The sequence below is a fragment of the Dipteris shenzhenensis genome, chromosome 1, assembly GCF_047967505.1.
Source record: "Dipteris shenzhenensis isolate YYH24624 ecotype China chromosome 1, Dip_SZ_1.0, whole genome shotgun sequence".
Taxonomy (NCBI): Eukaryota; Viridiplantae; Streptophyta; class Polypodiopsida; order Gleicheniales; family Dipteridaceae; genus Dipteris; species Dipteris shenzhenensis.
In genome coordinates, this window is record NC_141596.1 from 69381253 (window position 1) to 69405028 (window position 23776).

General features: G+C 45.9%; 1 protein-coding gene and 1 pseudogene across 5 annotated transcripts in view; one reads left to right on the top strand and one right to left on the bottom strand.

Moving 5' to 3' along the window:
* Positions 1-23776, top strand: part of F2KP (fructose-2,6-bisphosphatase) — a 146260-nt gene that overhangs the window by 22240 nt on the left and 100244 nt on the right. For all 5 annotated transcript variants that reach the window (XM_087377750.1, XM_087377766.1, XM_087377755.1 and 2 more), the window contains 3 exons: positions 16984-17208; positions 19502-19708; positions 19928-20020. In XM_087377750.1, the coding sequence (XP_087233876.1) occupies positions 16984-17208; positions 19502-19708; positions 19928-20020 (525 nt within the window). The remainder of the gene's footprint in view (positions 1-16983; positions 17209-19501; positions 19709-19927; positions 20021-23776) is intronic.
* Positions 1349-8263, bottom strand: LOC147906292 (uncharacterized; annotated as a pseudogene).

Genomic DNA, 23776 nt, shown 5'->3' on the forward strand with positions numbered 1-23776 from the left:
TACCTTCGGGGCTGTTGTCTTGTATGAAATCTTTCAAGCATTAATAGAAGGTTTCTTTCTTTGAAAAAGAAGAAGAAGAAGAACACGATTGAGGCTCTAGAAGCCAAGGAACTTTGAGATCGTGAGGCTCTGGAAGCCAAGGAACTCCGAGATCGTGAGGCTCGAGAAGCCAAGGAACTTCGTGACCACGAGGCTCAGGAGGTCATGCAGCTTAGGGAGAGCACCCCTCGGGAGAAGAAGGAAGAACGGGAGCATAGTACTCGGGAGAAGGAAGAACGGGACCGACAACTTCTCATTTCTTTACTCCGACCACAAGGAGAGAGTCCAACCGCCTCTCAAACATTCTTTTTTTGGGAAGCTGAATGTCACTTGGTATGACGATAAGTGAGACCTTTTAGTGTTGACTTCATGCCTGAGTCAGTTCGAAAGTTACTTTTCCGTTGTGCCTACGAACAAGAACGAACGATGCGTCCTAGCATCCATGTACCTCACATGCAAGGTTGTCGCCTGGCGGCTTAAAGTGGCATAAGGAGTCAGGACCACTATGATGCAGACGAGAAGGCACCGCTTTATAGATGAACATAATTCGTGAAAGACATCCGATCACGGTTCTTGCCAGCTCAGTACTTGGACAGATTTTAGAGCCAGTTGTATGAAATGCACCAAGGACGTTTAATCTCAGGTGTTTATATAGTTGTAGCTGGAGGAAAATCAGAAGCTGAGCATGTTTCTCCATGGGCTGCGTACAAACATCCAGTGGTATGTTCTTAGCTTTAGGTCACGGGATTACGAGAGTGCGTACGAGCTTGCTCTGATTTTTGAGCTCATGCACAAGGGTCAAGGATCTAAGTAGGCCAACAGTAAGAAGTCCCCCAGATTCCATGCCAGGTGATGGTCGGAATGGGCAATAGAAGAAGAGCTGGATGGCGAAGGATACCAACGGCCATGGCGGTACTTGGATGCACATAACCTCCTCCCTGTAGGTAGCATTGACCTTGTTAGGTGGTCTGTTCGGTTTCGCTGCCAGGTATCAATTTTATGCAATGGTCTTCTGGTTTCTCAAGGGGTAACTTCCCTGGCAATGCATTTGAGAAGCAATCCTTAAAATTTTCAAAAAACTGAAATTTTTCTCTATCAGCATCATTCAAATCAGATGGAAGGACATGACTTTTAGATGTTCGTCTTCCAGGACGAGGTTTTTTCCAGGTTGTCTTTGACACTCCAGAGGCTGCGAGCACCTTGCTCAAAGATGAGTTTTTACACCTGGGACACAGGAAGATTTTCTTTGACGCCTTCAATATTGATTTCGACCTAGTGGAGGCAGACAAGGAAAAATTTTCGCTAATCGTCAGATTTCCTGGGCTTCCCCGGGTTTACCATCGACTTCTTCCTGTTATTGGGGAGCATTTCGGCGTGGTTGTTGAGACCCCCCCCCTTCCCTGGGATGCCGTTGACTGCAGCAGAGGCAACCAGGGCTGATGGGGTACCTAGAGTTAGGGTCCTTCGTAAGGATCCTAACCTCACAATGGACCATGTTATGCTTCAGTGTCCGGATGGTTCTTTTTTTCGCCAGATAGTAGAGATTGCAAGGAGGCAGGACCAGTGTAGGATATGCAGGACCGTTGGACACTTCGCCAAGGATTGCCCCAAGAAGAAGAAAAGGCCCAAGAAGCCTTTTGGTACAACCACCTCCCCCGGCCTCGACAGGTGGGTGGTACAGGTATAGCACCTCCTCTTCGGCCTCGACAGGGGGTGGTATAGGTCCAGCACCTGCTCCTCGGCCTCGACAGGGTGGTCCTCCTCAAGGTGGTGGTACAACTCCTACTCGTTAGAGTGCTCCTCATCGACAGAGCGCTTCTTTGGTACCGCCACCTATTGCCTACAGTGCCTTAGGACCTTTAGGGGCAACCGCCACACCTCGTCGAGTTTCGGTTCGTGTGCAGATTCCACCTTCAGTTCACGAGGATGCATTAGTTGACTCTGCTTTAGCTCGGGCTGTCCCTCCAGTCTCACCTCATACAGTCTGAGACGCTTCAGCTTCGACCTCTTCCCTGGTTGCAGCTTCTCACCTGAACCCAGCGGGTCCATCTTTATCTGGTCGTTGCCAGACCCTCTCCCCGAGGCAGGAGAGGTGTCCGCGGCCGTTCAGACACAGGGTCGTCTTGAGCAATCCTCACTTTCTCCCTTGGATAGGGGGGAAGGGGATGGTTTACACTATTGATCCTCTTCCCTCAGAAGGCATCCTTTGCACTCCGGTGTGTGGCCTGATTCATAGGAACTCATTTTAAGCTCTGGCAGATGCTTCAGATTTCCCAGAGGAGTTAGTGCCCTCTACTTTTGGTGAGCCAGTGATTGGGTTTGATAGGGCTTCTTCGTCAGGTGGCAAGGTTCTTTCCTCTGTTGATTTTCCGCCACTTGGTTCCATTCATCGCTCCTCGAGCAGGAGGTCTTCCCCTGTTGAGGGGTTTGTTTCCGTCACTAGGTCAGGTAAGGTGTTCCATTACTGGGGGTTCCATTGATGCCTTATTTATTCAGGAGCACAAACTGGATTCTAGGCAAGTTGCTTTCTGGCCATACGTTTTGGTCGCCTACCTTAGGCACTAGGGGAGGCACTTCTATTTCAGTTTCACAGTCGGTTCTCCCCTTAGTTGTTGGACACGGTATCATGATCCCCTCTAGGGCTCAATGGATTATTCTCTTGATTGGAGGGCGTAAGGTTGGTTTCCTGAACTTGTATGCCCCCAACATTAGAGAGGAACGTGTCATTATGTGGAAGGATTTGCTCTCCTGGGCCCCCATTGTAGATTCATGGGTGAGTGGAGGTGACTTCAACATGGTTGAGTTACCGTCAAACAAAAAAGGGGGTAGAGAAGGAGGACTTCACTCTTTGGAGAGAGCAGCTTGGGATGCCTTCCTTTTTCACTACTGTGGCAGAGATACTTGGTTGGAGGATGCCTTTCTTATTCAGCCACAGTCCCTCCTGTTCTCTTGGTTGAACAGGAGGCAACAGATGCCTATTCATGCACGCATTGACACATTCTATGTAGATGATTGGACACTAGAAAGAGGTAGATCGGTATGCATTGCTGCTGGGGTTTCCACTTTAGACCACTTTCCTGTTGTGCTGGCTATCTCAGAGCCTCACTTGAGAGGCCGGTCTGCTAGCATTAGGATTCCGGATGCCTTGTATACAGAGGAGGACCTTACTGAGGCAGCCTTGCAGATATGGGTTTCTCATGTCTAGGGTGGGCAGCCATCTCCATCACATGTAGCTGTTGCCCTTTCTGGTATTAGCAACTTTTACCACTCAGTTGGTAGTACTAGGAGACGAGATATTCTTAGACGTGAGATTGGTATTCGCCAACAGTTGGCAGCTTTGCAGAGGGAAGAGCAGAAACGGCCTTCATATGCTTGGATTCAGGAGCGCCTTGTTGCAGCAAGGGCTCATCAGCAGATTCTATGTAGATGATTGGGCACTAGAAAGAGGTGGATCGGTATGCATTGCTGCTGGGGTTTCCACTTCAGACCACTTTCCTGTTGTGTTGGTTATCTCAGAGCCTCACTTGAGAGGCCGGTCTGCCAGCATCAGGATTCCGGATGCCTTGTATATAGAGGAGAACCTTACTGAGGCAGCCTTGCAGATATGGGTTTCTCATGTCGAGGGTGGGCAGCCATCTCCATCACATGTAGCTGCTGCCCTTTCTGGTATTAGCAACTTTTACCACTCAGTTGGTAGTACCAGGAGACGAGATATTTTCAGACGTGAGATTGGTATTCGCCAGCAGTTGGCAGCTTTGCAGAGGGAAGAGCAGAAATGGCCTTTGTATGCTTGGATTCAGGAGCGCCTTGCTGCAGCAAGGGCTCATCAGCAGACATTGCTTGATCAAAGAGCATAGTATGCCTTTCATGCACAGAGTCTTCTGGATTCAGATGGGTGGCAGAGTCAATAAACACTTTTTCTCTACTCTTGGCCCTAGACATAGTAGAGAGAGTGTATCCCAGCTTATTGACTCACATGGGGTTTTAGTGAAAGATCTAGATGACGTCTTGCGCATAGCTTCAGATTTCTATGCCGCCCTTCTTACTACAGATCTTGACACATAGGATAGAGAGGATGCTAGACAGGTTATTTGGTAGAGCATCCCTGTGTGACTGTACTTTCAGCCCTTCACAAGGGCAAGTGCCCAGGTTCGGATGGCCTCACCCCTTCTTTCTTCATTGCATTTTGGGATATGATTGGAGACTACATTAATTCAGGCCTGCAGGGCATTTCGGACTCTGGCGAGATGCCCGGGTCGCTCACAGAGGGTCCCATCCACCTTATCTCGAAAGGGAGTTGCAGAAATTTAGTGTCCCAGTGGAGGCCTATCACACTTTTGGGGGCATGTTACAAGATTTTGGCCAAGGCAATCAGCCTCCGATTGTAGCCCCTTCTCCCAGATCTTATTCATTACACTCAGACGAGATTTGTGCATGGCATAAGCATTTTTGATAACATTTTCTCTTTTTGAGAAGCTTCAGAGTGGCCACGTAGAGCGGCCAGAATCTAGCCATTCTACTCTTGGATTTTGAGAAAGCTTATGACATAGTAGATTGGGGTTTTTTGGAGGGCACCCTTCTACGTTTTGGCTTTACAGATGCTTGGATCAGAGGTGTTTCCTCTTTGTACAGATTAGCCCACAGCCAGATACTTATTGGTGGGGTAAGGGGTGAGAGATTTCAGATTTCCAGATCAGTTCGTCAGGGATGCCCCCTTGCTCCTTTTCTTTTTTTGTTCGTGGCTGAAGCTATGAGTATCTATATTAGATCTCAAGCAAGCATCTTTGGGCTGAGACTTTCCATCAGACGGGAAGAGGAGCTGAGTTGGCAGTTGACATGGCAGTTTACTTGGATACGACACCACAGACGCTCACTTCTTTCAAGACAGCATTGGATTTATTTTGCTTGGCAGCGGGGGTGCAGATAAATTGGCCTAAATCCAATGGCTTTTGGATCAGTGACGAGGACACTCCAAATTGGGGGCTTGACATAGGTTTCAGTTGGGTTCAAAGGGGTGTGCCAGTCAGATATTTGGGCTGCCAGGTCGGCTTGGATAGTTGCTTCATGCAGCAGTTTTCTCCCGTGTAAGAGAGCATTAGGAGGAAGCTCCTTTTTTGGAGCTCAGCCAAGCTAGACTCTTGCCTCTAGAGTTGTGGTGGTCAACCAGGTCCTCTTGGCCACAGCCTGGTTTGTTTGTTCTTGCTGGTGCCGTTCTAGGGATTGCATCATTTAGCTTAGGAGACCGATCAAAAATTTTCTTTGGAGTGGGCTTGATGGCATAACAGATGTTGTAGCCAGGGTGGCTTGGGAGACCCTCATGCTCCCTACACAGGAAGGGGGTCTCAATATTATTGATCCAGATTTATAGTGCAGAGCTTTACTCTGCAAGATGGTGGTGTGGGGACTTATGCCAAGGCAGGAGCCGTAGAAGGCATTTTTAATTAGCAGCATACGGACGTGCACACCTTCTTTAGGAGGAGACTGGATGGGTAGTATTAGATGGATCTTCACCGCAATAAACCTCAGGTCTTCTTCGTTCCCTCTCATGGTTGCCATCTTAAAAGCATGAGCTAGCTTCAGGAGTACTCTTCGGAGGATTCCCCATTCCTCTCGTGAAGAGATTGATAGGCAACCGGTCATGTGGAATGACAGTATATTGGATGATCTTGGCAGACCACTTTGTGCTTCACTCTACATGCAGTGGTCCAGATGGGAGGCTTCCAAAGGAGACTAAATCTCAGTTGACAGGACCTCTCAGAGGGAGTGCAGGGAGGATCTTACAGAGATTGAGGCAGCCCTTCCAGTGGATTGGGTAGACACAGATGATATGCCTCTCACTTGCTCCACTTGGGCAGGCTCTTTTTCGAGGGGGTGTTCCTCTTCAGGTATTGGCCTTTCGAGATGCACATGGGGATGCCTTGGTTTTTGATGTGCATGATGGTGGTAGATCGTTCAAGTGCATAGAGGACATCTTGCTTGAGTCTGCCTTTCAGCCTATCAGGGTTGTAGGTCTTTTGGTGTAGGGATCAGATTCAGAGTGGTTCCTTGACCCAGACCCCCGGCTTCTCTCCACTCTCAGGAGTAGAGTTTGGAGACCTTCCAGAGTTCCATGCAGGGAGACTCCCGTGCAGCCTCAGCAAGGAGGACTTCTTTCTTAAGGGAATGGAAGGATTCTCCTTTCTTATCTGAGACTCTTACAAGGTTGAGGTGGCACTTTGAGCCTCAGTCTTGGTTGTCTTTCACCTCATTTTGAGGGGGTTTATTTATCCTCATGGTTTCATGATGTATTCCTCTTTGAGCTTGCTCTCACGGGTTTTTTCTCTTACTTAATAGAAGTCTCTATCATGAAAAATAAAATAAAATCAGCATACACTTCAAAATATCTTTCTTTAATGAAAACCATGTACATTGAAACTACAGACTTTATTGCCTTTCCAACAGAAACATCAAATGGAGATGGTCTCCCCTCTATTCCTAGCAATGACACGTGTTGCGCTTTGCCCCTATGTACAAACTCAAGCACTCTTTCAAGAAGAGAGAACTTCATTGCCTCACTATGAAACCAAGGCATTCCAAAAACTACATCATGATGTTTAAGAGGGGAAATGAAGAAATCATTTTGATCTATGTGACCCTGTACATGGACATGGAGCTTCCTAATCAAGGGAGTAACATGCTTAGGGTCCCCATAGAACATCTGATCGGCATCTAGGGCTGTAACTCTTTGGTCTTATTCCCACCCTTAGGGCTAAATCTTTTGATATGAAGTTATCAGGCTCAAGTACAGGTTTTGATGTCCAAAGCATAGTAACCAGGGAACGGGAACGTTTCGGGAACCGGGGGGTTGGAACGGGAATGTTTTGGGAAGGGGGGGGAACGTGGGAACGGGAACGGGAATGGGAACGCCACGTCATCAAATCACATGGAAAGATACCAAAATATGCTTAGAAAACCAGATGTAGCAGCCTTAAGATTTCCATTTGATCTTTAGACTTTTAAAGACAAAAAATCCTTAGAAAACTGAAATATAAATCAATACAAATTGCAATGTCCATTGTGCAATGTGCAATGTGCATAAACTTCAAAGTTTAGAGCTTTAAGTCATAGAATTGCAGATCATAGAGGCTCGAGCATATAATATGCAAAATACAACAAAATGAGGCCATGCCTCAAGCCTAAACAGAAGGCCTCAATACCAAATAGTAAATACAAAAAAGGACTCCATACTCTCGAGTCAAGTGCATGGTATATAGGAAAATAGAGAGTCAGGCTTGCCGCCTAATGGTCTACCAGAACAGAGGACTCGCCCTCATCCTGCTGAGCCTAATCTTCAGCCTCTACTTGGGGTCATCATCCTCATGCTCATCCTCAAGCTCAGCCTTAGGAGCACCCTCTCCATCACTGTGGGAGTCCTCATGTGGTCGAAATCCAAGATACGGTTCAGGAGTGCAATCTGCCCTGAACTTGTTAAGCAAATGCAAGTTTGCATTAACAAATACAAGATCATTTGCCTTCTGAACCCCAAGCCTGTTCCTCTTTTTTGTTGCAATGTTCCCAAAATTACTCCACAATTGCTCAACGGGCGAAGAGCTAGCCCCTTGGCTGAGTATACAAATGGCCATATTCTGCAACAATGGAGTATCTGCCACATAGTCCTCCCACCAACAAACGGAGGAAATCTTTTACCTGTGTGCCTGTGCATCCTCCAATCCAAATAACCCTTTTCCTTGCCTATAAAATGACAGCTCCTCCCGCACCTTCCTCCTATCATCTGCACTTGGGACAAGTCGTCTCAATATCTGCTCCCATCCTTGCACCACCTCCTTATCTGTTTCTTGCCCCTTCCCTTGAAATTATGGATCGAAAACAAAGGCTGCAGCCTCTAAAGGTGAATGATATTCCGTCCACCGAGAGGTTGCAAGTGCCCTAATCTCCTCCTTCCTTCAAGCATATAAGTCATCAATGCTCTGAATAGTCTCAATCATCCTATCCAGTCTTTCATACACCTTCCCAATGCAAGGACTATCCTCATCAATAAGCCTCAACATCAAAATAATAGGCTTTGAAACCCGAAGCAAGAGGCGAACATCATCCCAAAATATGTCATCCAAGACAATGGTCTTGCATCTCTGAGCCCCTGTAGTGCTACGCTCACGCCATGCATCCCACTCACTCGAAACAAGAGTCTCAATTAATTTTTCAGCTTAAAAAGACGCCCCAACATGATGAAATTATATGCAAAGCGCGTCTCGGAATACTTTAGGAGATTCTTGTTCGGGGATATCTTCCGAAAAAACAGCCAAGATGTAGTGGTGGCGAGTGATGAAAGAGACAACATGATTACCCATATCAAAGACAGGATCCACCCAATCCAACTTATCAAAGACAGCATCTACCTGTGCCCTCCTCCCAGGATGCCATGAGGCCACAAGGCTAGCCTGCACGACTCTCGGAGCCCCTGAATTGGCAGCCCCTAAAGGTGTGGATGAAGCTCTACTCCCGAAGGAGGAGGCAGAAATAGAAGCAGCAGGAGTTGCTGCACTTGGGGCTGGTGGTGGCACTGGTGGTCGACCTCGAGGATCAAGAATGGCAGGTTGCTTGTTTGCCTCCATGTCCAACTTCTTTGCTAGTGCCACAAAACGTGCATGCTCATGATTGGGAACAGCAGGGCAACGATTAATGCCTTTATTTGGAACTTTGCATAGATGAGCTCGCAGTGCCCCTCCACTTTTCCTTTTTTACAAAAGCGGCAAAGCCACTTGCATGCTCCTCCTCCTTTCGAATTGGCGTACTTGGCCACACGATCCACTTCCTTCCACCACTTGGATTTCTGGTCCGTGTCAATGCCTCTTGGAGGAGTCATTGAGTGGGCTCGAGAGAAGAGGGAGGGAGTGTGGAGAGGGGGGCGGGGGGGGGGCGCTGTTGGTGGAGACTTGGAGAGGGCTGAGCACCGAGTAGTGAGCAATGAGAGAAGGGGGCTGAAGGGAGTGGAAGGAGTAGAAGGGAGTGGAAGGAGAGGGGGCTGAGTGGCTGAGAGAAGGGAGTGGAAGGGGAGGGGGCTGAGTGGAGAAGGGAGTAGAAGGAGAGGAGGCTGAGTGAAGGAGAGGGGGCTGAGTGGCTGAGTTGAAAGGGGTGGAGAAGGGAGTGGAAGGGGAGGGGGCTGAGTGGAGAAGGTTCAAGGGAGTAGAAGGAGAGGGGCTGAGTTGAAGGGAGTGGAAGGAGAGGGGGCTGAGTGGAAGGGAGTGGAAGGAGAGAGAGTAGGAGGGAGTGGGAGGGGAGGGGCTGAGTGGAAGGATAGGGACTAGAAGGGAGTGGGAGGGAGGATGGAGAGTGCGAAAACCCCCCGTTGACGGCTATACAGGTTCCTGCGCAACCCTAAACCGGGAACGCCAAACCCTAGACGTTTCGGCCATTCCCTGGCCGTTTCCTTGGTGTTCTCGGTAGGCGCTCCACCTAGGAACAGCGTTCCCACGTTCTAGGAAGACGGAACGCCGTTCCCTGGTAACTATGGTCCAAAGGCTTAATTCAGCCGAGTTTTTCTCTGTTTCGTTCTCCTGTACTTCTTGTACAGAAGAAAGGTGGTTCATTTCGTATGTGCGTTGATTATTGCGTACTAAGCAAGATGACCATCAAGGATAGATTCCCGATTCTGCACATAGATGATGTGCTGGATCAACTCAATGGAGCTTCAGTTTTCAGCAGAATAGATTTGAAAAGTGGTTGTCGCCAAGTTAGAATACAGCCACAGGATGTGCACAAGATAGCGTTTTGCATGACATTATGCCTTTTGGGTTGGCAAATGCCCTTGCTACCTTTAATTGAAGAATGGATTGTATCTTCTGTCCTTATAGGCAGTTCATTGGTACCTTCTTCGATGACATCATAGTCTTTTGCAAGTTTGAAGAAGAGCACAGGGAACACCTTGCAACTGTCTTCCAAGAGCTGCGTAATCATCGGCTGTATGCCAATAGTAAGAAAAGTGAATTTTTCATGGAAAAGATCCACTATTTGGGGCACATAATTTCCAAGGATGGAATACGAATGGATCTTGTGAAGATCCAAGCCATCCAAGAATGGCCAGAGTTGAAAACTGTGCATGAAGTCTGTAGTTTCTTGGGCCTCTGTTCTTACTACAAAAGATTCCTCACGGATTTTGCTGATATTGCCACTCCACTTCATGACTTGACCAAGAAAAATGCAGCTTTCAGATGGGGTATTCCTTAAAAGAAAGCATTGAATGCACTCAAAGAGAAATTGACTACAGAGCCAATTCTTATAGTCCCCAATCTATATCAGCCTTTTGATGTAGATTGTGATGCTTGTGGAGAGTGTGTTGAGGCTTCATTGCATCAGAATGGTCATGTAGTGGCTTATAAAATCCGGAGACTACAAGATGCCAAGAGATACTTGGGAACCTATGAAATAGAATTGGTAGCTGTGATTCATCCCATTAATACTTTGAAGCACTATCTCTTGGGTGCAGATTATACTGTGAAGACTGACCACCAAAGTCTGATATACTTCTTAACTCAGACTAAGTTCTCAGAGAGACACATGAAATGGGCAAATATGCTGCCAATGTGTCATTTTCAGATTGTTAATACACTGGGAGCTCAGAATAGAGTGGCTGATGCTTTATCTCAAAATGTGACTATTGTTTATCACAGGGATCTTGAAGAAATGAGGAAGCACTATGCTATTAACTCAGACTTTGGAGAGATTATGCGGTAAATGCAAGAGGAGCAGTTGAGAAGTGAGTTTGCCATGAAGGATGGCTATTTAATGAGGGATGTTTGCCTATGCATCACCCAAGACATGAGGCAAAAGATATTGGAGGAATGCCATGCACCTCCATATGCTGGGCATAGAGGAATTGTCGCTATCACTCAGGCTCTAAAGAGGTATTTTTATTGGCCAGCTATGCGTAAAGATATACACTAGTTTGTTACGGAATGCCTTACTTTGTCAAAAAGGTGAAATATGCCAGTTAGAAGATTCGTGGGGGCCTAGGTAGCAACCAGGCAGGTCATAACACCCACATAGCTCCACACAGCCTACAAGGCCACCAAATGTAGGGAGCTGCAGCTCTGATTTTAACCAGCCCACTACCAGGCCCGCATGTGGGCAAGTGCCTTGGGTTGCATGTGCAAGTATACCCTGCATCCCGTCTTCTAACTGTTCAAGCAGCACTCAGCCATCAAGCTGTACAACGTATGATCAACCACTAGGTGTAGCAAGCTACTGCCAAGCTGTTGTGCATGGAGCTAGCCATGTGGTCATTGTACCGTCACACTAACTACCTCAATTATTAGTCATACGGCCCATTGTACCTTGCCACAACAAGCCATCGTACGGTCAAGTACTGACAAGCCTTGCAAACATAACAACGTCGTACGATCAGGTCCTCAGCATCCAATTGCAGGCAGTCCGTCATCAATTCGTCGTACGGCAATTCCATATGTTGTACGGACCAGTTTACCCGACTATCCCACACCCAACCAACTTCTTAGATCCTTTTCCTCTGCCTCGCGTCGTGCCCATGAAGTTCCTCCACCATGCTCTTGCTCCTTCCTGCCGCTTCCATCCAAATGCATGTGGATAGATTGGGATTTAGAATGATTGCCACGTGGCTCGCCAGGCGTCAATTGCCGCTTGCCCCCTCTTTGGATCCTCTTTGACCACACCAATGGCCCAACTTTTAATCGTAGGGGCCCTCTGCCCCTCTAGCAACCCAATGCCTTGCCCACCTAATTTCCTAGGGTCTTGCCCACATGCAAGCCCAAAAACTCACGACCTCGTGACAAGACGTGATGCACTCTTTGTGTTTAACAACTTGTTGGAATGCTGGATAGGTCTTTTTGATTAGATGGAGTTCTCCACAAGTGGTCTTTGTCCTTGCAATTGAGTTGTCTAATGTAAAGCTCATCCTTGGTGTTGCATGTAAGGAAGGTACTGATAGATGCTTTGTCTTCTTTCTCTTGAGTGTGCTTGTGGCTTGCCCTAAGGCTAGCTAGAGTGTGACGCCACCAAGGGTTACTCTAGTCGAGGAGGTTCATAAGAAATTAAGATTGTCTATGATAGGTCATGCGATATACCAAGATGGGTAACCCCTGTTGGAACTTGGAGATATCATAGCCAAAGAGTGTGTTGATGTGATGTGTTGGTGTGTAGTACTAGGAGATCTAGTACAAGTGATTGTGTGAGTACTATGGGACGTATCCCTTATGCACTTGGTGCAAGTGTGAGTGTGTAGCCTATATAAAGCCTTCATTATGTCTTCATTTGAGTATCATTTATTCACCCCCTAGCCTCATCCCCTAGCTTATCTGTCTCTGTCCCTCACACCATGTTTCTAACATGGTATTAGAGCAGGTCAACCCTGCCATAGCGACCTGCCACGTCATCTGTACCCTAACCCTAACCCTAATTCGTCTCTAGCTGCCTCCTTCTTTCAGCTGCTCCTAACCGATCAGGGTTTCTGCACAGCCGCCGTCCTTGCTGCCCTCATTTCGCTTCTGTTTTGCATCATTTTGTGACCATTTCTGCTCGTTTTTCTAGAGGCGTGTGCACACGTGCTGCTGGTCGGCATCTTCTTCAAGTGGCGCCTGCATATGAGCTGGTTGGGAGCTGTTTCCTTCGTTTTTTGGGTTTTGAGGCCACTGCAGCAGAGTTGTCTATCTACACACATTGTCTGCACATTTTTGTCACGTCTGGATGCATTTTCGACCAGTTTTACAGCTGCTACTGCAATTTTGAGCTGTTTTGGTGCTGCTGCAGCATAACCATCTACATCAGAGGTGGAACTCTCTAGGAAACCTCGTTCTGCAAATTTTTATGCACTATCTTTTCTCTCTGCGCTCTCTCTTTGCAGATAACTCTCCCTCTCTCTCTTCTCACTCTGCACGCATTAGGGCCCAGGACAACAGTTGGGCTGGTCCTTCCCCGAAGGTCTTTCTTTATTTATTAAATGAAAACTGAGTAGAGATTACAAATCAGCTCACGGGCTGCTTGTAGGAAAATTATACGTGAAAAATTCTTTACAAAGAGCTCCCAGCTCAATTCTTTTGGCAACATGCCAAGTGTCAAAAATCTAGACTAACTCTAATTACATGCCTCAAAGGGCAAATTCTAGGGTCTTCGTAGCACTTGGTCACGCGAGTGATCTCCCAATTGCTCGCCTAGCTCCATATTGTTTGGGTCTTCAATCCCTCTTAGTACCTGCAACCATTAACTAAAGCGCACAACCATGGCACCCATTAATGGTCAACGCTTTGCATGCAAATAATAATCTGTGGACTAATCCTAGTTAGTGTGGGTGTCCCCACCAGGCAAACATGTGCACATAACATAAAAACAAATTCTTTGGTCGATCGAGGCACATCTTGGTTAACCAAAGTTAACCCTCTTGGTTACCCCCTCCAGTGATACACGTCAGCAGAATTGGATATCCCAAACAAGTGCAATGTCGTCGAAAATGCTTGAAAACACAAATAGGCGAAAGGGCATGCTATCGGGTTTGGTGGTGTGTATCATTAAATGCAATGACCTTTGGCATGCTTATGAGCCATATAGAAAGCAAGTGCATGGAAAAAGAAACAATTCAAAATTGTAAATAGTGTTGGATTTATTAAAATATATTTTCACATGCACAAATTGCACTTTTCCAACTCCTTCCATTTTAGGGTGAATCTAGATACCAATACCAACAACTATCAATGTTTTGAGACCACCACGCTCTAGTCCTAATAGTTTGGATTTCAAAATTTCAATCCGTTTTAGCACAACATTGGAGGCCCATTAACCCATGTATAATGATCTCATTTAGGTGTGTCCTTGGGTTGAGGAGATGAGAATACACAGCAAAGAAGGTGTTCAGATTGCGGGGTACGCTTTGTTAATGCTTATCTATGCAGATGATGTGGTATTCTTTGCGAAGAACAAGGAGAGCCTGCAAGCACATCTGGATGCACTAAGAGAGTTTTGCAAACACTTAGGAATGGTCGTCAATATAGACAAGTCGAAGCTAATGGTCATCGGGACATGTAATAAACAAGTGGATGTCACATTGGAGGGGAGTCCCTGGAAGTAGTCAATTCATATAAATATCTAGGGCTGGATTTCACCACCAACTACAAAGGGAATGCATGCGTGGAATGAAGGATTGTGGGAGGTCTAAAAGCCCTATATAGCTTCCAAAATAAATGCAAGAAGGCACACCTATGGAATTGGGAAAGAGAGTTTTTCTGTCCACCATGCTTGTGCAGACAACAATCCTTTACGGATGCCCTGCTTGGGCACCTGGGCTGTCTGGGATTCACTGGGAAAGAAAAGAAACTTTACATAAACGATTCCCCTGTAGGGGAGTTAGGGATTAAGGCAGAGACTCCCTACCCCATCTTGCTGGCTGAAACAGGTATGATATCTCTAGAAGGGGAAGCATTGTGTCAATCCATGGCTTATCTCAACAAAGTTTAGAAGGTGGACGCCGTCAGGATACCACGCAAAGCGATGGAAGCTACACAAATCACAGGTTGGTATAGAGAAATGTTGAAGTGGATGGAATCATGGGGTATAATAACCGCTGATATACTAGAAGATGCATGTGAAATAAGAGAGATTGTGACATAGAAAATGATATAGACTAAGGCAAAACCCAGGAACAAAACTGCAGTTTTATAAGCAAGAAGTAAACTCAATGGACAGCTATGGAATGCAGAAATATCTCAGGGAAGACATACATCTAATCTGCAAAATCAGAACTAGCTCACATGATCTCGAGGTAGAGAGAGCTAGATGGGCAAGACCCAAGGTCCCCAGAGAGGAAAGAATCTGCAAAATCTGCCCCACAAGAGAGGTAGAAAACAAGCAGCATGTACTCATGAGATGTAGAGCATATGCGCACATCAGAGAAGGCTCTGGGGTAATCAGAGATCTAAAAAAATCTGCTGAAACAGTCAGCCAAAAAGCTAGGAAGCTATTTAAAAGAGATTTTGGAACATTGCAACAAGGTACTGGTATTGGTTCTAGCTCACAAGCTAGCCCAACAAGTACTCCATACATGACAAGTCTGTAAGATTTTTCTCTCATTGGATGTAAGGGATCACTATATTAGTTAATAGTGATCGCCAGTGCCATAGATCCTAAAGGGTCTCACGCAGACTTTAATACAATCATCTCATCTCTCTCTCTCTCTCTCGTGCGCCCACAACCTCCTTCACTTTCGCCCTCCCTTCTCCCTCTCTCTCCCTTCCCTACTTCCCTGCCCCCCCCCCCCCGCTCTCAGAGAAGGCTCCGGGGTAATCAGAGATCTAAAAAAATCTGCTGAAACAGTCAGCCAAAAAGCTAGGAAGCTATTTAAAAGAGATTTTGGAACATCGCAACAAGGTACTGGTACTGGTTCTAGCTCACAAGCTAGCCCAACAAGTACTCCATACATGACAAGTTTGTAAGATTTTTCTCTCATTGGATGTAAGGGATCACTATATTAGTTAATAGTGATCGCCAGTCCCATAGATCCTAAAGGGTCTCACGCAGACTTTAATACAATCATCTCATCTCTCTCTCTCTCTTGTGCGCCCACAACCTCCTTCACTTTCGCCCTCCCTTCTCCCTCTCTCTCCCTTCCCTACTTCCCTTCCCCCCCCCCCCCCCCCGCTCTCTCTCTCTCTCTCTCTATCTATCTATCTATCTATCTATCTATATATCTACACACACACACACATACATATGGATAGATAGAGAGAGAGAGAGGGGGGGAGGGGGCGACGGCCCGGGCATGGGCGGCGAGGGATGGGAAGGGGCGGCTCAGAGAGGGGGAGGGGAGAGGGGGGGGGGAGAGAGAGAGAGAGAGAAAGGGGGGGGGGGGTGGAGAGAGGGGGGGAAGGGCGGGAAGGGAGAGGGGAGGAGGGAGGGAGGACCTGGGTGCCAGCGTGGGCACAAAGAGAGAGAGAGAGAGAGAGAGAGAGAGAGAGAGAGAGAGAGATGCCATTGACCTCAACATTTTATCAATGTGTATTTGAACCAACATGGTCTGTGGAAAATAACATCTTTAGATTAATACACGGATAGAACACAGGGATTTACAGAGATACGAGCACTCACCCCTATTGCCCCACATTGGTGCGGCCTCTGTTGAGCCTCTTCTCACATGTCCGCTACAGTGACGCCTCCAAGCTCGTGATCATCCAACCATCCCCTAGTTGCTCCGCCTCAAGAAAAAAATACTATTTTGAAGTACATTTTGTGTTGCTACCTATCTTTCCATACAAACCTCACTTTAACCCAAGGTATCTCTAATGTAAGCTTTCAAGGCCTTTCACAAGCTTTGAAAGCTGGAACGTGGGGGCTGGATGTGGAGTGGAGGGAAGCACTCGCTGTTTGTCTCCATGTTGCTAGAAGCAGACCACCCTTAAGGATTCTACTGGCAAACAGAGAAAAAAGACCAAAATTTTAGTAAATAGAAAGGGGGGACAAGGCTAATGGGAGGAGGGGACTGCACATGAACAACAGATCTTGGACCGGGGTCTGCTCTAAACAAGTGAGGGATGACTAGGAGCAGGGAAAAAAGAGAGGTGGGAATGGCAGGGAGTCATTTGTGGGGGAAGAAGTAGAGAAGCACAGAGCCTTGGGCATCACAAGGCCATGACTGCTTTTAGATAGTTTCAGTTTATTATTGAGGAGAAGTGCAGTCTTTGTGCTTCCTCATATGCTATGGTAATCTTCAAGAGGCATTTTGATTCTTCCGAATGTTTATGCCATGAAGTGAATGAAAGTGTCTATGAGCATGTGGTTATCTTTTAATGTTTCTAAATGATCAATTACTTTTGAAAATAACGTGAGCTTTTATGGACATATGCTTTGCCTTGAAAATCATTGATTTAGGGACATGGCAATGTCTGGAGATAGGGCAGCTGTCATTTGTGCTAACTTTTTGTATGTATGTAGGCGAGTGGACCTCATGCACTGGAACTAGACTTGGAACATTATGAAGTTCCAACTCCTGCTGTAGAAACCAATTCCAAAAGCGAATATGCAGCCAACAAAGCAGAAGAACCCAGGTCTATCCACCGTTCTCCGTCGTTGCCTGTAAGCTCGTCTTATGAAGACAGCAGCCCTCGAATGCTGAAGTCCAAGGAGGTCTTTACAAAAGACAGACGATCTTTTTCCAGGGTATGAGCTAGAATTTATAGGGGCTTTTTTGTCCTTTTTAAATATCTTAAAGTTGAGTTGTTGGGTTCCTTCTGTAGTCATGCCTCCCCTCTCACCACTCTGCATCACTCCGTAGCACAGGTCTTCCATTTCATTGGTGCTTCTTTCTCGACTACTGCACACATGTGAAATCAATTTAGTCAGTTTTCTCGTTTGATATGAGGATATTATTTTTACTATAATTTAGAAATGGAGTTTAAGCTCTAGTAAGTGTAGATCTGCACTATGCTCAGGTGCATCAATGACATGAATAGGGTTGTCATAACAGTTTTAAAAAACCATTATGCAAGGAGAATGAACAGAGATGACATAGAGCACTTCTTAATCAGAACCAAAAGAGGTATATGCTCAAATCTATCTCCATAGAGTTAGCATAGCAAGAGAAAGGGTGCAGAATTTTGAGACATGAAAAATAACTCATGTAAACTGCAAATTGAGGAAGCAGGTTAATTTCAGGGATGCTTGGCATTTTATCTTCTGTCCACTTTTCCCCTCTTTTGTTCCTAGTCATTTTTCCTCACCAGCCTTTTACTTCTTATCCCCATCATGCATGCGATTCTTTGTCTGACCTATAATTACTTTATTAATTTGTAAAATACATCTTCTGTATATATAGCCTTTTGAACTACTGTAGATACATTTTTTCACTGTAATCTGACATTTTTATTTCTTAAATCTATTTTTACACTGTCTTATTGCAATATTTCTAAATAGATATTTCAAAGATTATGCTACAGTGAAGTACCCACTTTACTCTCTTCGTTCTATAAATGTATCATATTTGACTCTTATGTATATGTGATGGTTTGGCTCTTTTATCAAATGCATTCTTGTGCTGAATATGAGTTGCTCATTCAAAGATTTTGTTGGTAGGCTCTTAAACCTAAAGACTGTTTTCCTTTTGTCAACTTTGGACATTGACCAAGGGCTCGTTTTGAGACTCTTGGGGGACTTGCCTGCATCTCTGTATTACTTGACCCGTTTTTCACCTGTCTTACCTTATTAGAGCTATATGGCAGAGTGCACCTGCTGTTTGTGCATGTCCTGGAAGAATTGAAAAGATGAAGAGGGCACGTGTCTTTATTTGGACTCTGATGGTGAGAGGATGAGGCTAAATCCTTTGTAGCCCTCATTGGAAGTCAAAAGGGTTACTTACCTTTTGGGGGAAACCATCTATTTAGATGATTTCTGAAAGCATTACTTACCTTTTGGGGGAAGCCAGCATCAATTTACATGATTTTCTGAGAAGTGTAGAGGAATTTTAAAGTTAGAGTCTCTGCCGATGAGGAGAGATCCAAAAGAGGAGCAGAAGAGACCATCATATGCCTGGGTCCATGAGGCGCCTTGCTCTGCAGCAAGGACTCATCAGCAGTCAATTTTGGAGTGAAAGGCTGAATTTCCTTACCATGCATGTGAGTAATTTTGGATTCAGATGAAGAGCAAAGAAAAGTGTTTCCCAGTTAACTGACTCTAATGGTATTTTGCAGCCAGATCCACAGAAGTCATGTAGATTGCTACAAATTACTATGCTTACCTTGTCACTGTAGACCCTGAGAAGCAAACTATTCTTGTGACCTTAACGAAGAATTTTTTTTTTATGTTTGGCTTTGTTTGCTGAACGTGCATGTGGTATTTGCAGATAACCGGCGAAAGAATTGGTCTTCTTCCACCAAGTTATACTGTGTTTGGATTTTTTTGATGCAAGCCTATGAATACAATTTTTTTTGGTTTGAGCTGCCAATGTAGATGGTGAGATGCATGTTGCACTGGCATAATTGCAGTAATGAATAAAATCAAGCCAGTGTAAAGTTATTGTATAAGCTCTCTCCCTACTTTGGTAGTTCATACTTTCTAAATGCTGAGGTAGTACTCTTGGCTCATAAACAGTATACATAATCTTATCTAGAATCAGCACTCTACTTTGGTAGTTCATACTTTCTAAATGCTGAAGCAGCACTCTTGGCTCATAAACAGTATAATCTGATTCATAGCATGCAGATGGGCCATGGCACCAAGCTCTTTTTTCAAAGGTAGGGTGTCATACAGCTGAGATGAATGGAATGCTATAGTCTTGGTTTTGTGCCTCGTTTTTTAATGCACTATGGTTTTTGCATGCGAAACTCTTGGATCTTATTTTATTTCTAAATCTGAAGCCTCTCTCTTCTCCTGCAACGACATTGTGTCGGCTATCAAACTCTTTATATTGCATGCATTTGCTATAGAACATGGACATAACAAAGGAGCTCTTTTACAGGACCTGTTGGTTTCTGGATATGAGACCCTACCATCACCAATCACAGGAGAGAGTAAGCTGGTTGGAACGGATCAAATTGTACAACGAGGTGAAGGTCTGCAGGGACAATTTGTTGACAGGGGAGTTGGCAGCTCGCCTCGCCCTTTCCGTGTGGATAGCGGAAAGAATTTGTTTGACTGGGAGATGAAACTAGATGCAGCACCGGAGGTAGGGAATCCAAACTTCTTTGGGTATTATGTTATTTTTGAATATCGTTCTTTGCTAGGGCAGGGAGGAACTTGCAAAACTTTTTTTGATGTTTGTGATGATAAAATTGTAGGATGGACATGATCAAATTGCAGCAAGAATGAACTTTATATGTTTCTATTATGAGCTACAATTTCTGTGTGTTCAACTAGGAAGTAACAGAGATCTCATGGTGAACAGGATATGCCAAAAGCAGCTGGGGCAGTAGCAGCAGCAGCAGTTGCGGACAGAATGCTTGGACCAAAGGAGCACAGACAGCTTGCTATAGTACTTGTATGAATGCAATACATTTCTGTCTTTTCTGAATGCGAAGCTTTTTGTTGTGTACGGTACCTTGGCAGTACAGAATGTGGACATCTGTTTGGAACTTGCCACCTGCATATGAGGTAGGTTTCAGGATTCAGACATTCCGACACATTCGGTCAAGAGACTACAATGTGAGTACTTGTAGAAGTGACAGCCCCTGAATGGAGAAGACAAAGGGGCATGATATCAGGCATATTCTGGTTAGGGTTTGAGGCTGCCAAGAGGGCAGCACATGGGCTGCCATGTGGGCAGTAGATGACGTTGTTACATGGACAGATCTGAAGATTTGAGCGGTTGCTACATCGGCAGCAAGCTGGCTGCCATGTGGGCAGCACATAAGGCTGCAGTGTGGACGTCAATTGGACTGCACATGGGCAGTGCAGTACCCCAGCACTGCCCATGTGCAGTGCTGGAAGGTCCCAGCAAATCTGCGGGGCTTTTAGGAGATTTATAGGACACATGAGCCCTGAAAAAGACTTGATTGGGGTCTGGAAGAGCCACCTGAGGGTCCAGCTGCTGTATGGCCAGGTTGGCCAGGAGAACAAGTTAAGTTGCAGTCTTAGACGTCAGCATGTAAGATGGACTCTGATTGTCCTAGGACCTCATAGGCTCATATGCATTAGGTAACTCATGCTGGGTTATTTTCCAAGAAGTACCACAAGATGACTAAAAAGGTAACTTATGTGGGGTAGCTTGCATTGGTATGACAAAGGGTTATCAACTCAGAGCAAAGATGATCTTGTGTCTGTGTTAAGGAAATCATCCCGGTTCATTGGAATCTCGATATTGCATCTGACAAAGGGAAATTATGGAAATTGTTTTTTGAATAAAAGGAAACTGATTTGTTATTGCTAATTTAAATTTTTGTTGAAAAACGGTGCAAGGAGTTTTGTGATTAAAAGGGGATTGATTTGTTATTGCTAATTTGAATTTGTGTTGAAGAACCGCGTAAGAAGTCTTGTTGGTCAAATGTTTTGAAAAAGAAACTCATGGTGCCACCTCGTCCTTACGAGGTGGCTTCTTAAATCATGCCCAACCATTTTAAGCCAAGCTGTAGGGAGCCATGATCTTGACTAATGAGAAGACTGGAATGATTGCATGCTTCTACTTGTAAGTGGTTGGATTATCGGGGTCACATGCCCACCTGTGAGCCCCCAAATGAGGAGGCATGTACCAGCAGGGTATGAGAGATGCCATGTGGGAAGACAAAGGGATTGCCAAGAGGGCAGATCTGGGATGGGAAGCAGGGCCGTCACATGGGCAGCATGCAGTCTGCCATGTGGACAGCATTAGCAGCAAGAACAGGCTTCTATATATATGGTGGGCAGAAGGTCTCACAGTTGGCTTCTATATGGTGGGCAGGGGGAAGACTAGGGCAAGCAGCAAAGGCTGCTTTCAGATGGCTGGAGCAGATCTGCAGACAACAGATGTCTGCGCAGGAGAAAGGTACAGCAGACAGATGCAGGCTGGACCAGATTTGCAGGTCAAGGCAGAGCTAGAAGCTGGTGCAGACTGTGCAGCTCCAATGTGGCAGCAAGGTGCTAACAGATGGGGCCACCTGTGTCTGCAGTCTACGTCAGGCCAGTCTGCGGACCTGGTCGACTGGGTTGGCAGGGCATCCAGCCCTACGTAAGGGCACATCTAGGAGGCAGTTCATTTTTTCAGAGTTGGAGCCTCTTGTGCCTCAAATTGGGCTGCATACACAGCGGCAGGGAGGTCCTAAAACACCTACAACCAAGCCTCACAACAGGCTGCCATCACAGCAGCAAGGACGACAGCATCACCCTTGGGCGCGAGGGAAGCAACAAGGAGGTCAAGGATCAAGGTTCAAACAGGGCCTCACCATTGGCTTACCACTGGAGCAGCGAGGAGATCTGTTTGCAGGGCATCACTACGCAGCCTATGAAGCTCTAGGAGAGCACGCAGGCTGACAGTGTTTGAAGGTACCGCAAGGAGGTAGGAGAACATTTTGCAGTGAAAGGGGTCCACATCTAGGCAACACCTTGTTGCTAGATGGTGGCACACGGTGCAGACACCATTGTTCAGGTTTTGTCCCTCTTTGGCTCAACATGTATTTAATGCTTCTACTCTCATGAGCATAGCTCAATAACTATCTGCAAGTCTCTTTCTCTTTCTCTCTCTGCACTTGTGTACACATTAACGAAAGACATCAGATTTGAAATAGCACTGTGTGGTTTCTAGGCATTATCTTGTGCTATAGTGAGTGTTGGCTGTAGCACATTCCTCACATTCGGTCATGCAGACCTCGAAAGCAGCTTGGGATATTTTAGAGAGCATGTTTGCAGCAAGAAAATGATGCCGAGTCTGATTCCTGAAGAGAGAGCTATCTCATACACATATGGATGAGGGTGATTCCATGAATGCTCACCTCACCAAACTTCAGGATTTGAGGGAATAGTTGTTGAATATAGATGTTTTTCTAACATGGTATCAGGGCCTTGAGGAAGACTCAAAATGGTGGATGCTCAAGGTGAGAACCTTTGGAGAGATCTAGTTCAAGCTTGTAGAAATCGACTCTATATCTGGGGCGTTCAAGATTCAGAGAGGGGTACTCCTTTTTAAGTGTTGGAGATATCATAGCCAAAGAGTGTGTGGGAGATGTGATGTGTTGTACTAGGAGATCTAGTACTAGTTCATGTGTGAGTGCCACGTGTCATTATGGGACTCATTTCATATGCACGTGGTGCAAGTGTGTGAGTGTGTAGCCTATACAAGGCTTGTATTGCACTTGCCATGATATACTCGATGAATGAATGAAAGCCTTCATTATGTCTTTATTTGAGTATCACTTCTTCACTCCCTAACCTCTCTCTCTCTCTCTCTCACACACACACACACACACACATCATATTTCTAACATTGCATCAAAGCAGGTTCACCCTGCCATAGCTGCCACGCCATCATAGACCTAACCCTAATCCGAAGCCCTAATTCTGTTCTAGCCTTTATTTCTGCAGCCGCCTCAGCCATTTGGTTCCTTTGTGCCCACTCAGCTTCACCATAGCTTGCCTCTTCATAGCTGTCTCCTTTGTGCTCATTTCACCTACTTTTCCCCCTTCTGTCTGCACCCATTTTGAGTACCTCCCACCTTGCTGCTGCTGCATAGCCACCCTGGGCAGCACACTTTTGGCCACCTTTTCCAACTTTTTGAGGTGCTTCCTAGCAGTTCCAGCCCTGCCAGTGCTGTGTGGAGGCCATCCTCTGCATTTCGGAGCATTTTCCAAGGGCTGTGTGCATTTCGGAGCATACCAGGCTTGCACTGTGAAATTTGGAGCTATTTCAGAGCATCTTCAGTCCTGTTTTTAGGTTTTACAGGCCGCTGCAGCAGAACTGTCCATTCACACACAGTGGTTGCAGATTCTCGAGTCATTTGGAGGCCTCTTCGACCTATTTTGGAGCAGCTGCTTGCATTTTCAAGCTGTTTTAGGCTTGCTGTTGCAGAGCTGCCTCCTTCACACTCATTTTTGAGGCTGCTCCTTGCCTCTCATTCATCCTTGGGCTGCTCTAGGCGACGGCTTTACATTTTGGAGCACTCCCTTGGCTTTCTTTTGTCTCCTTCTTGCATCTTGGACCTGCTGTCCGCCTTCATCAAGGTCTTGCCATCATGACTTCATTGTCCTCCAACTCTTTGCTTGTGGAGAAATTCAAAGGGGAAGGTTTTCCCACATGGCAAACCAAGATGCAGTCGCTTCTTATGTGCGA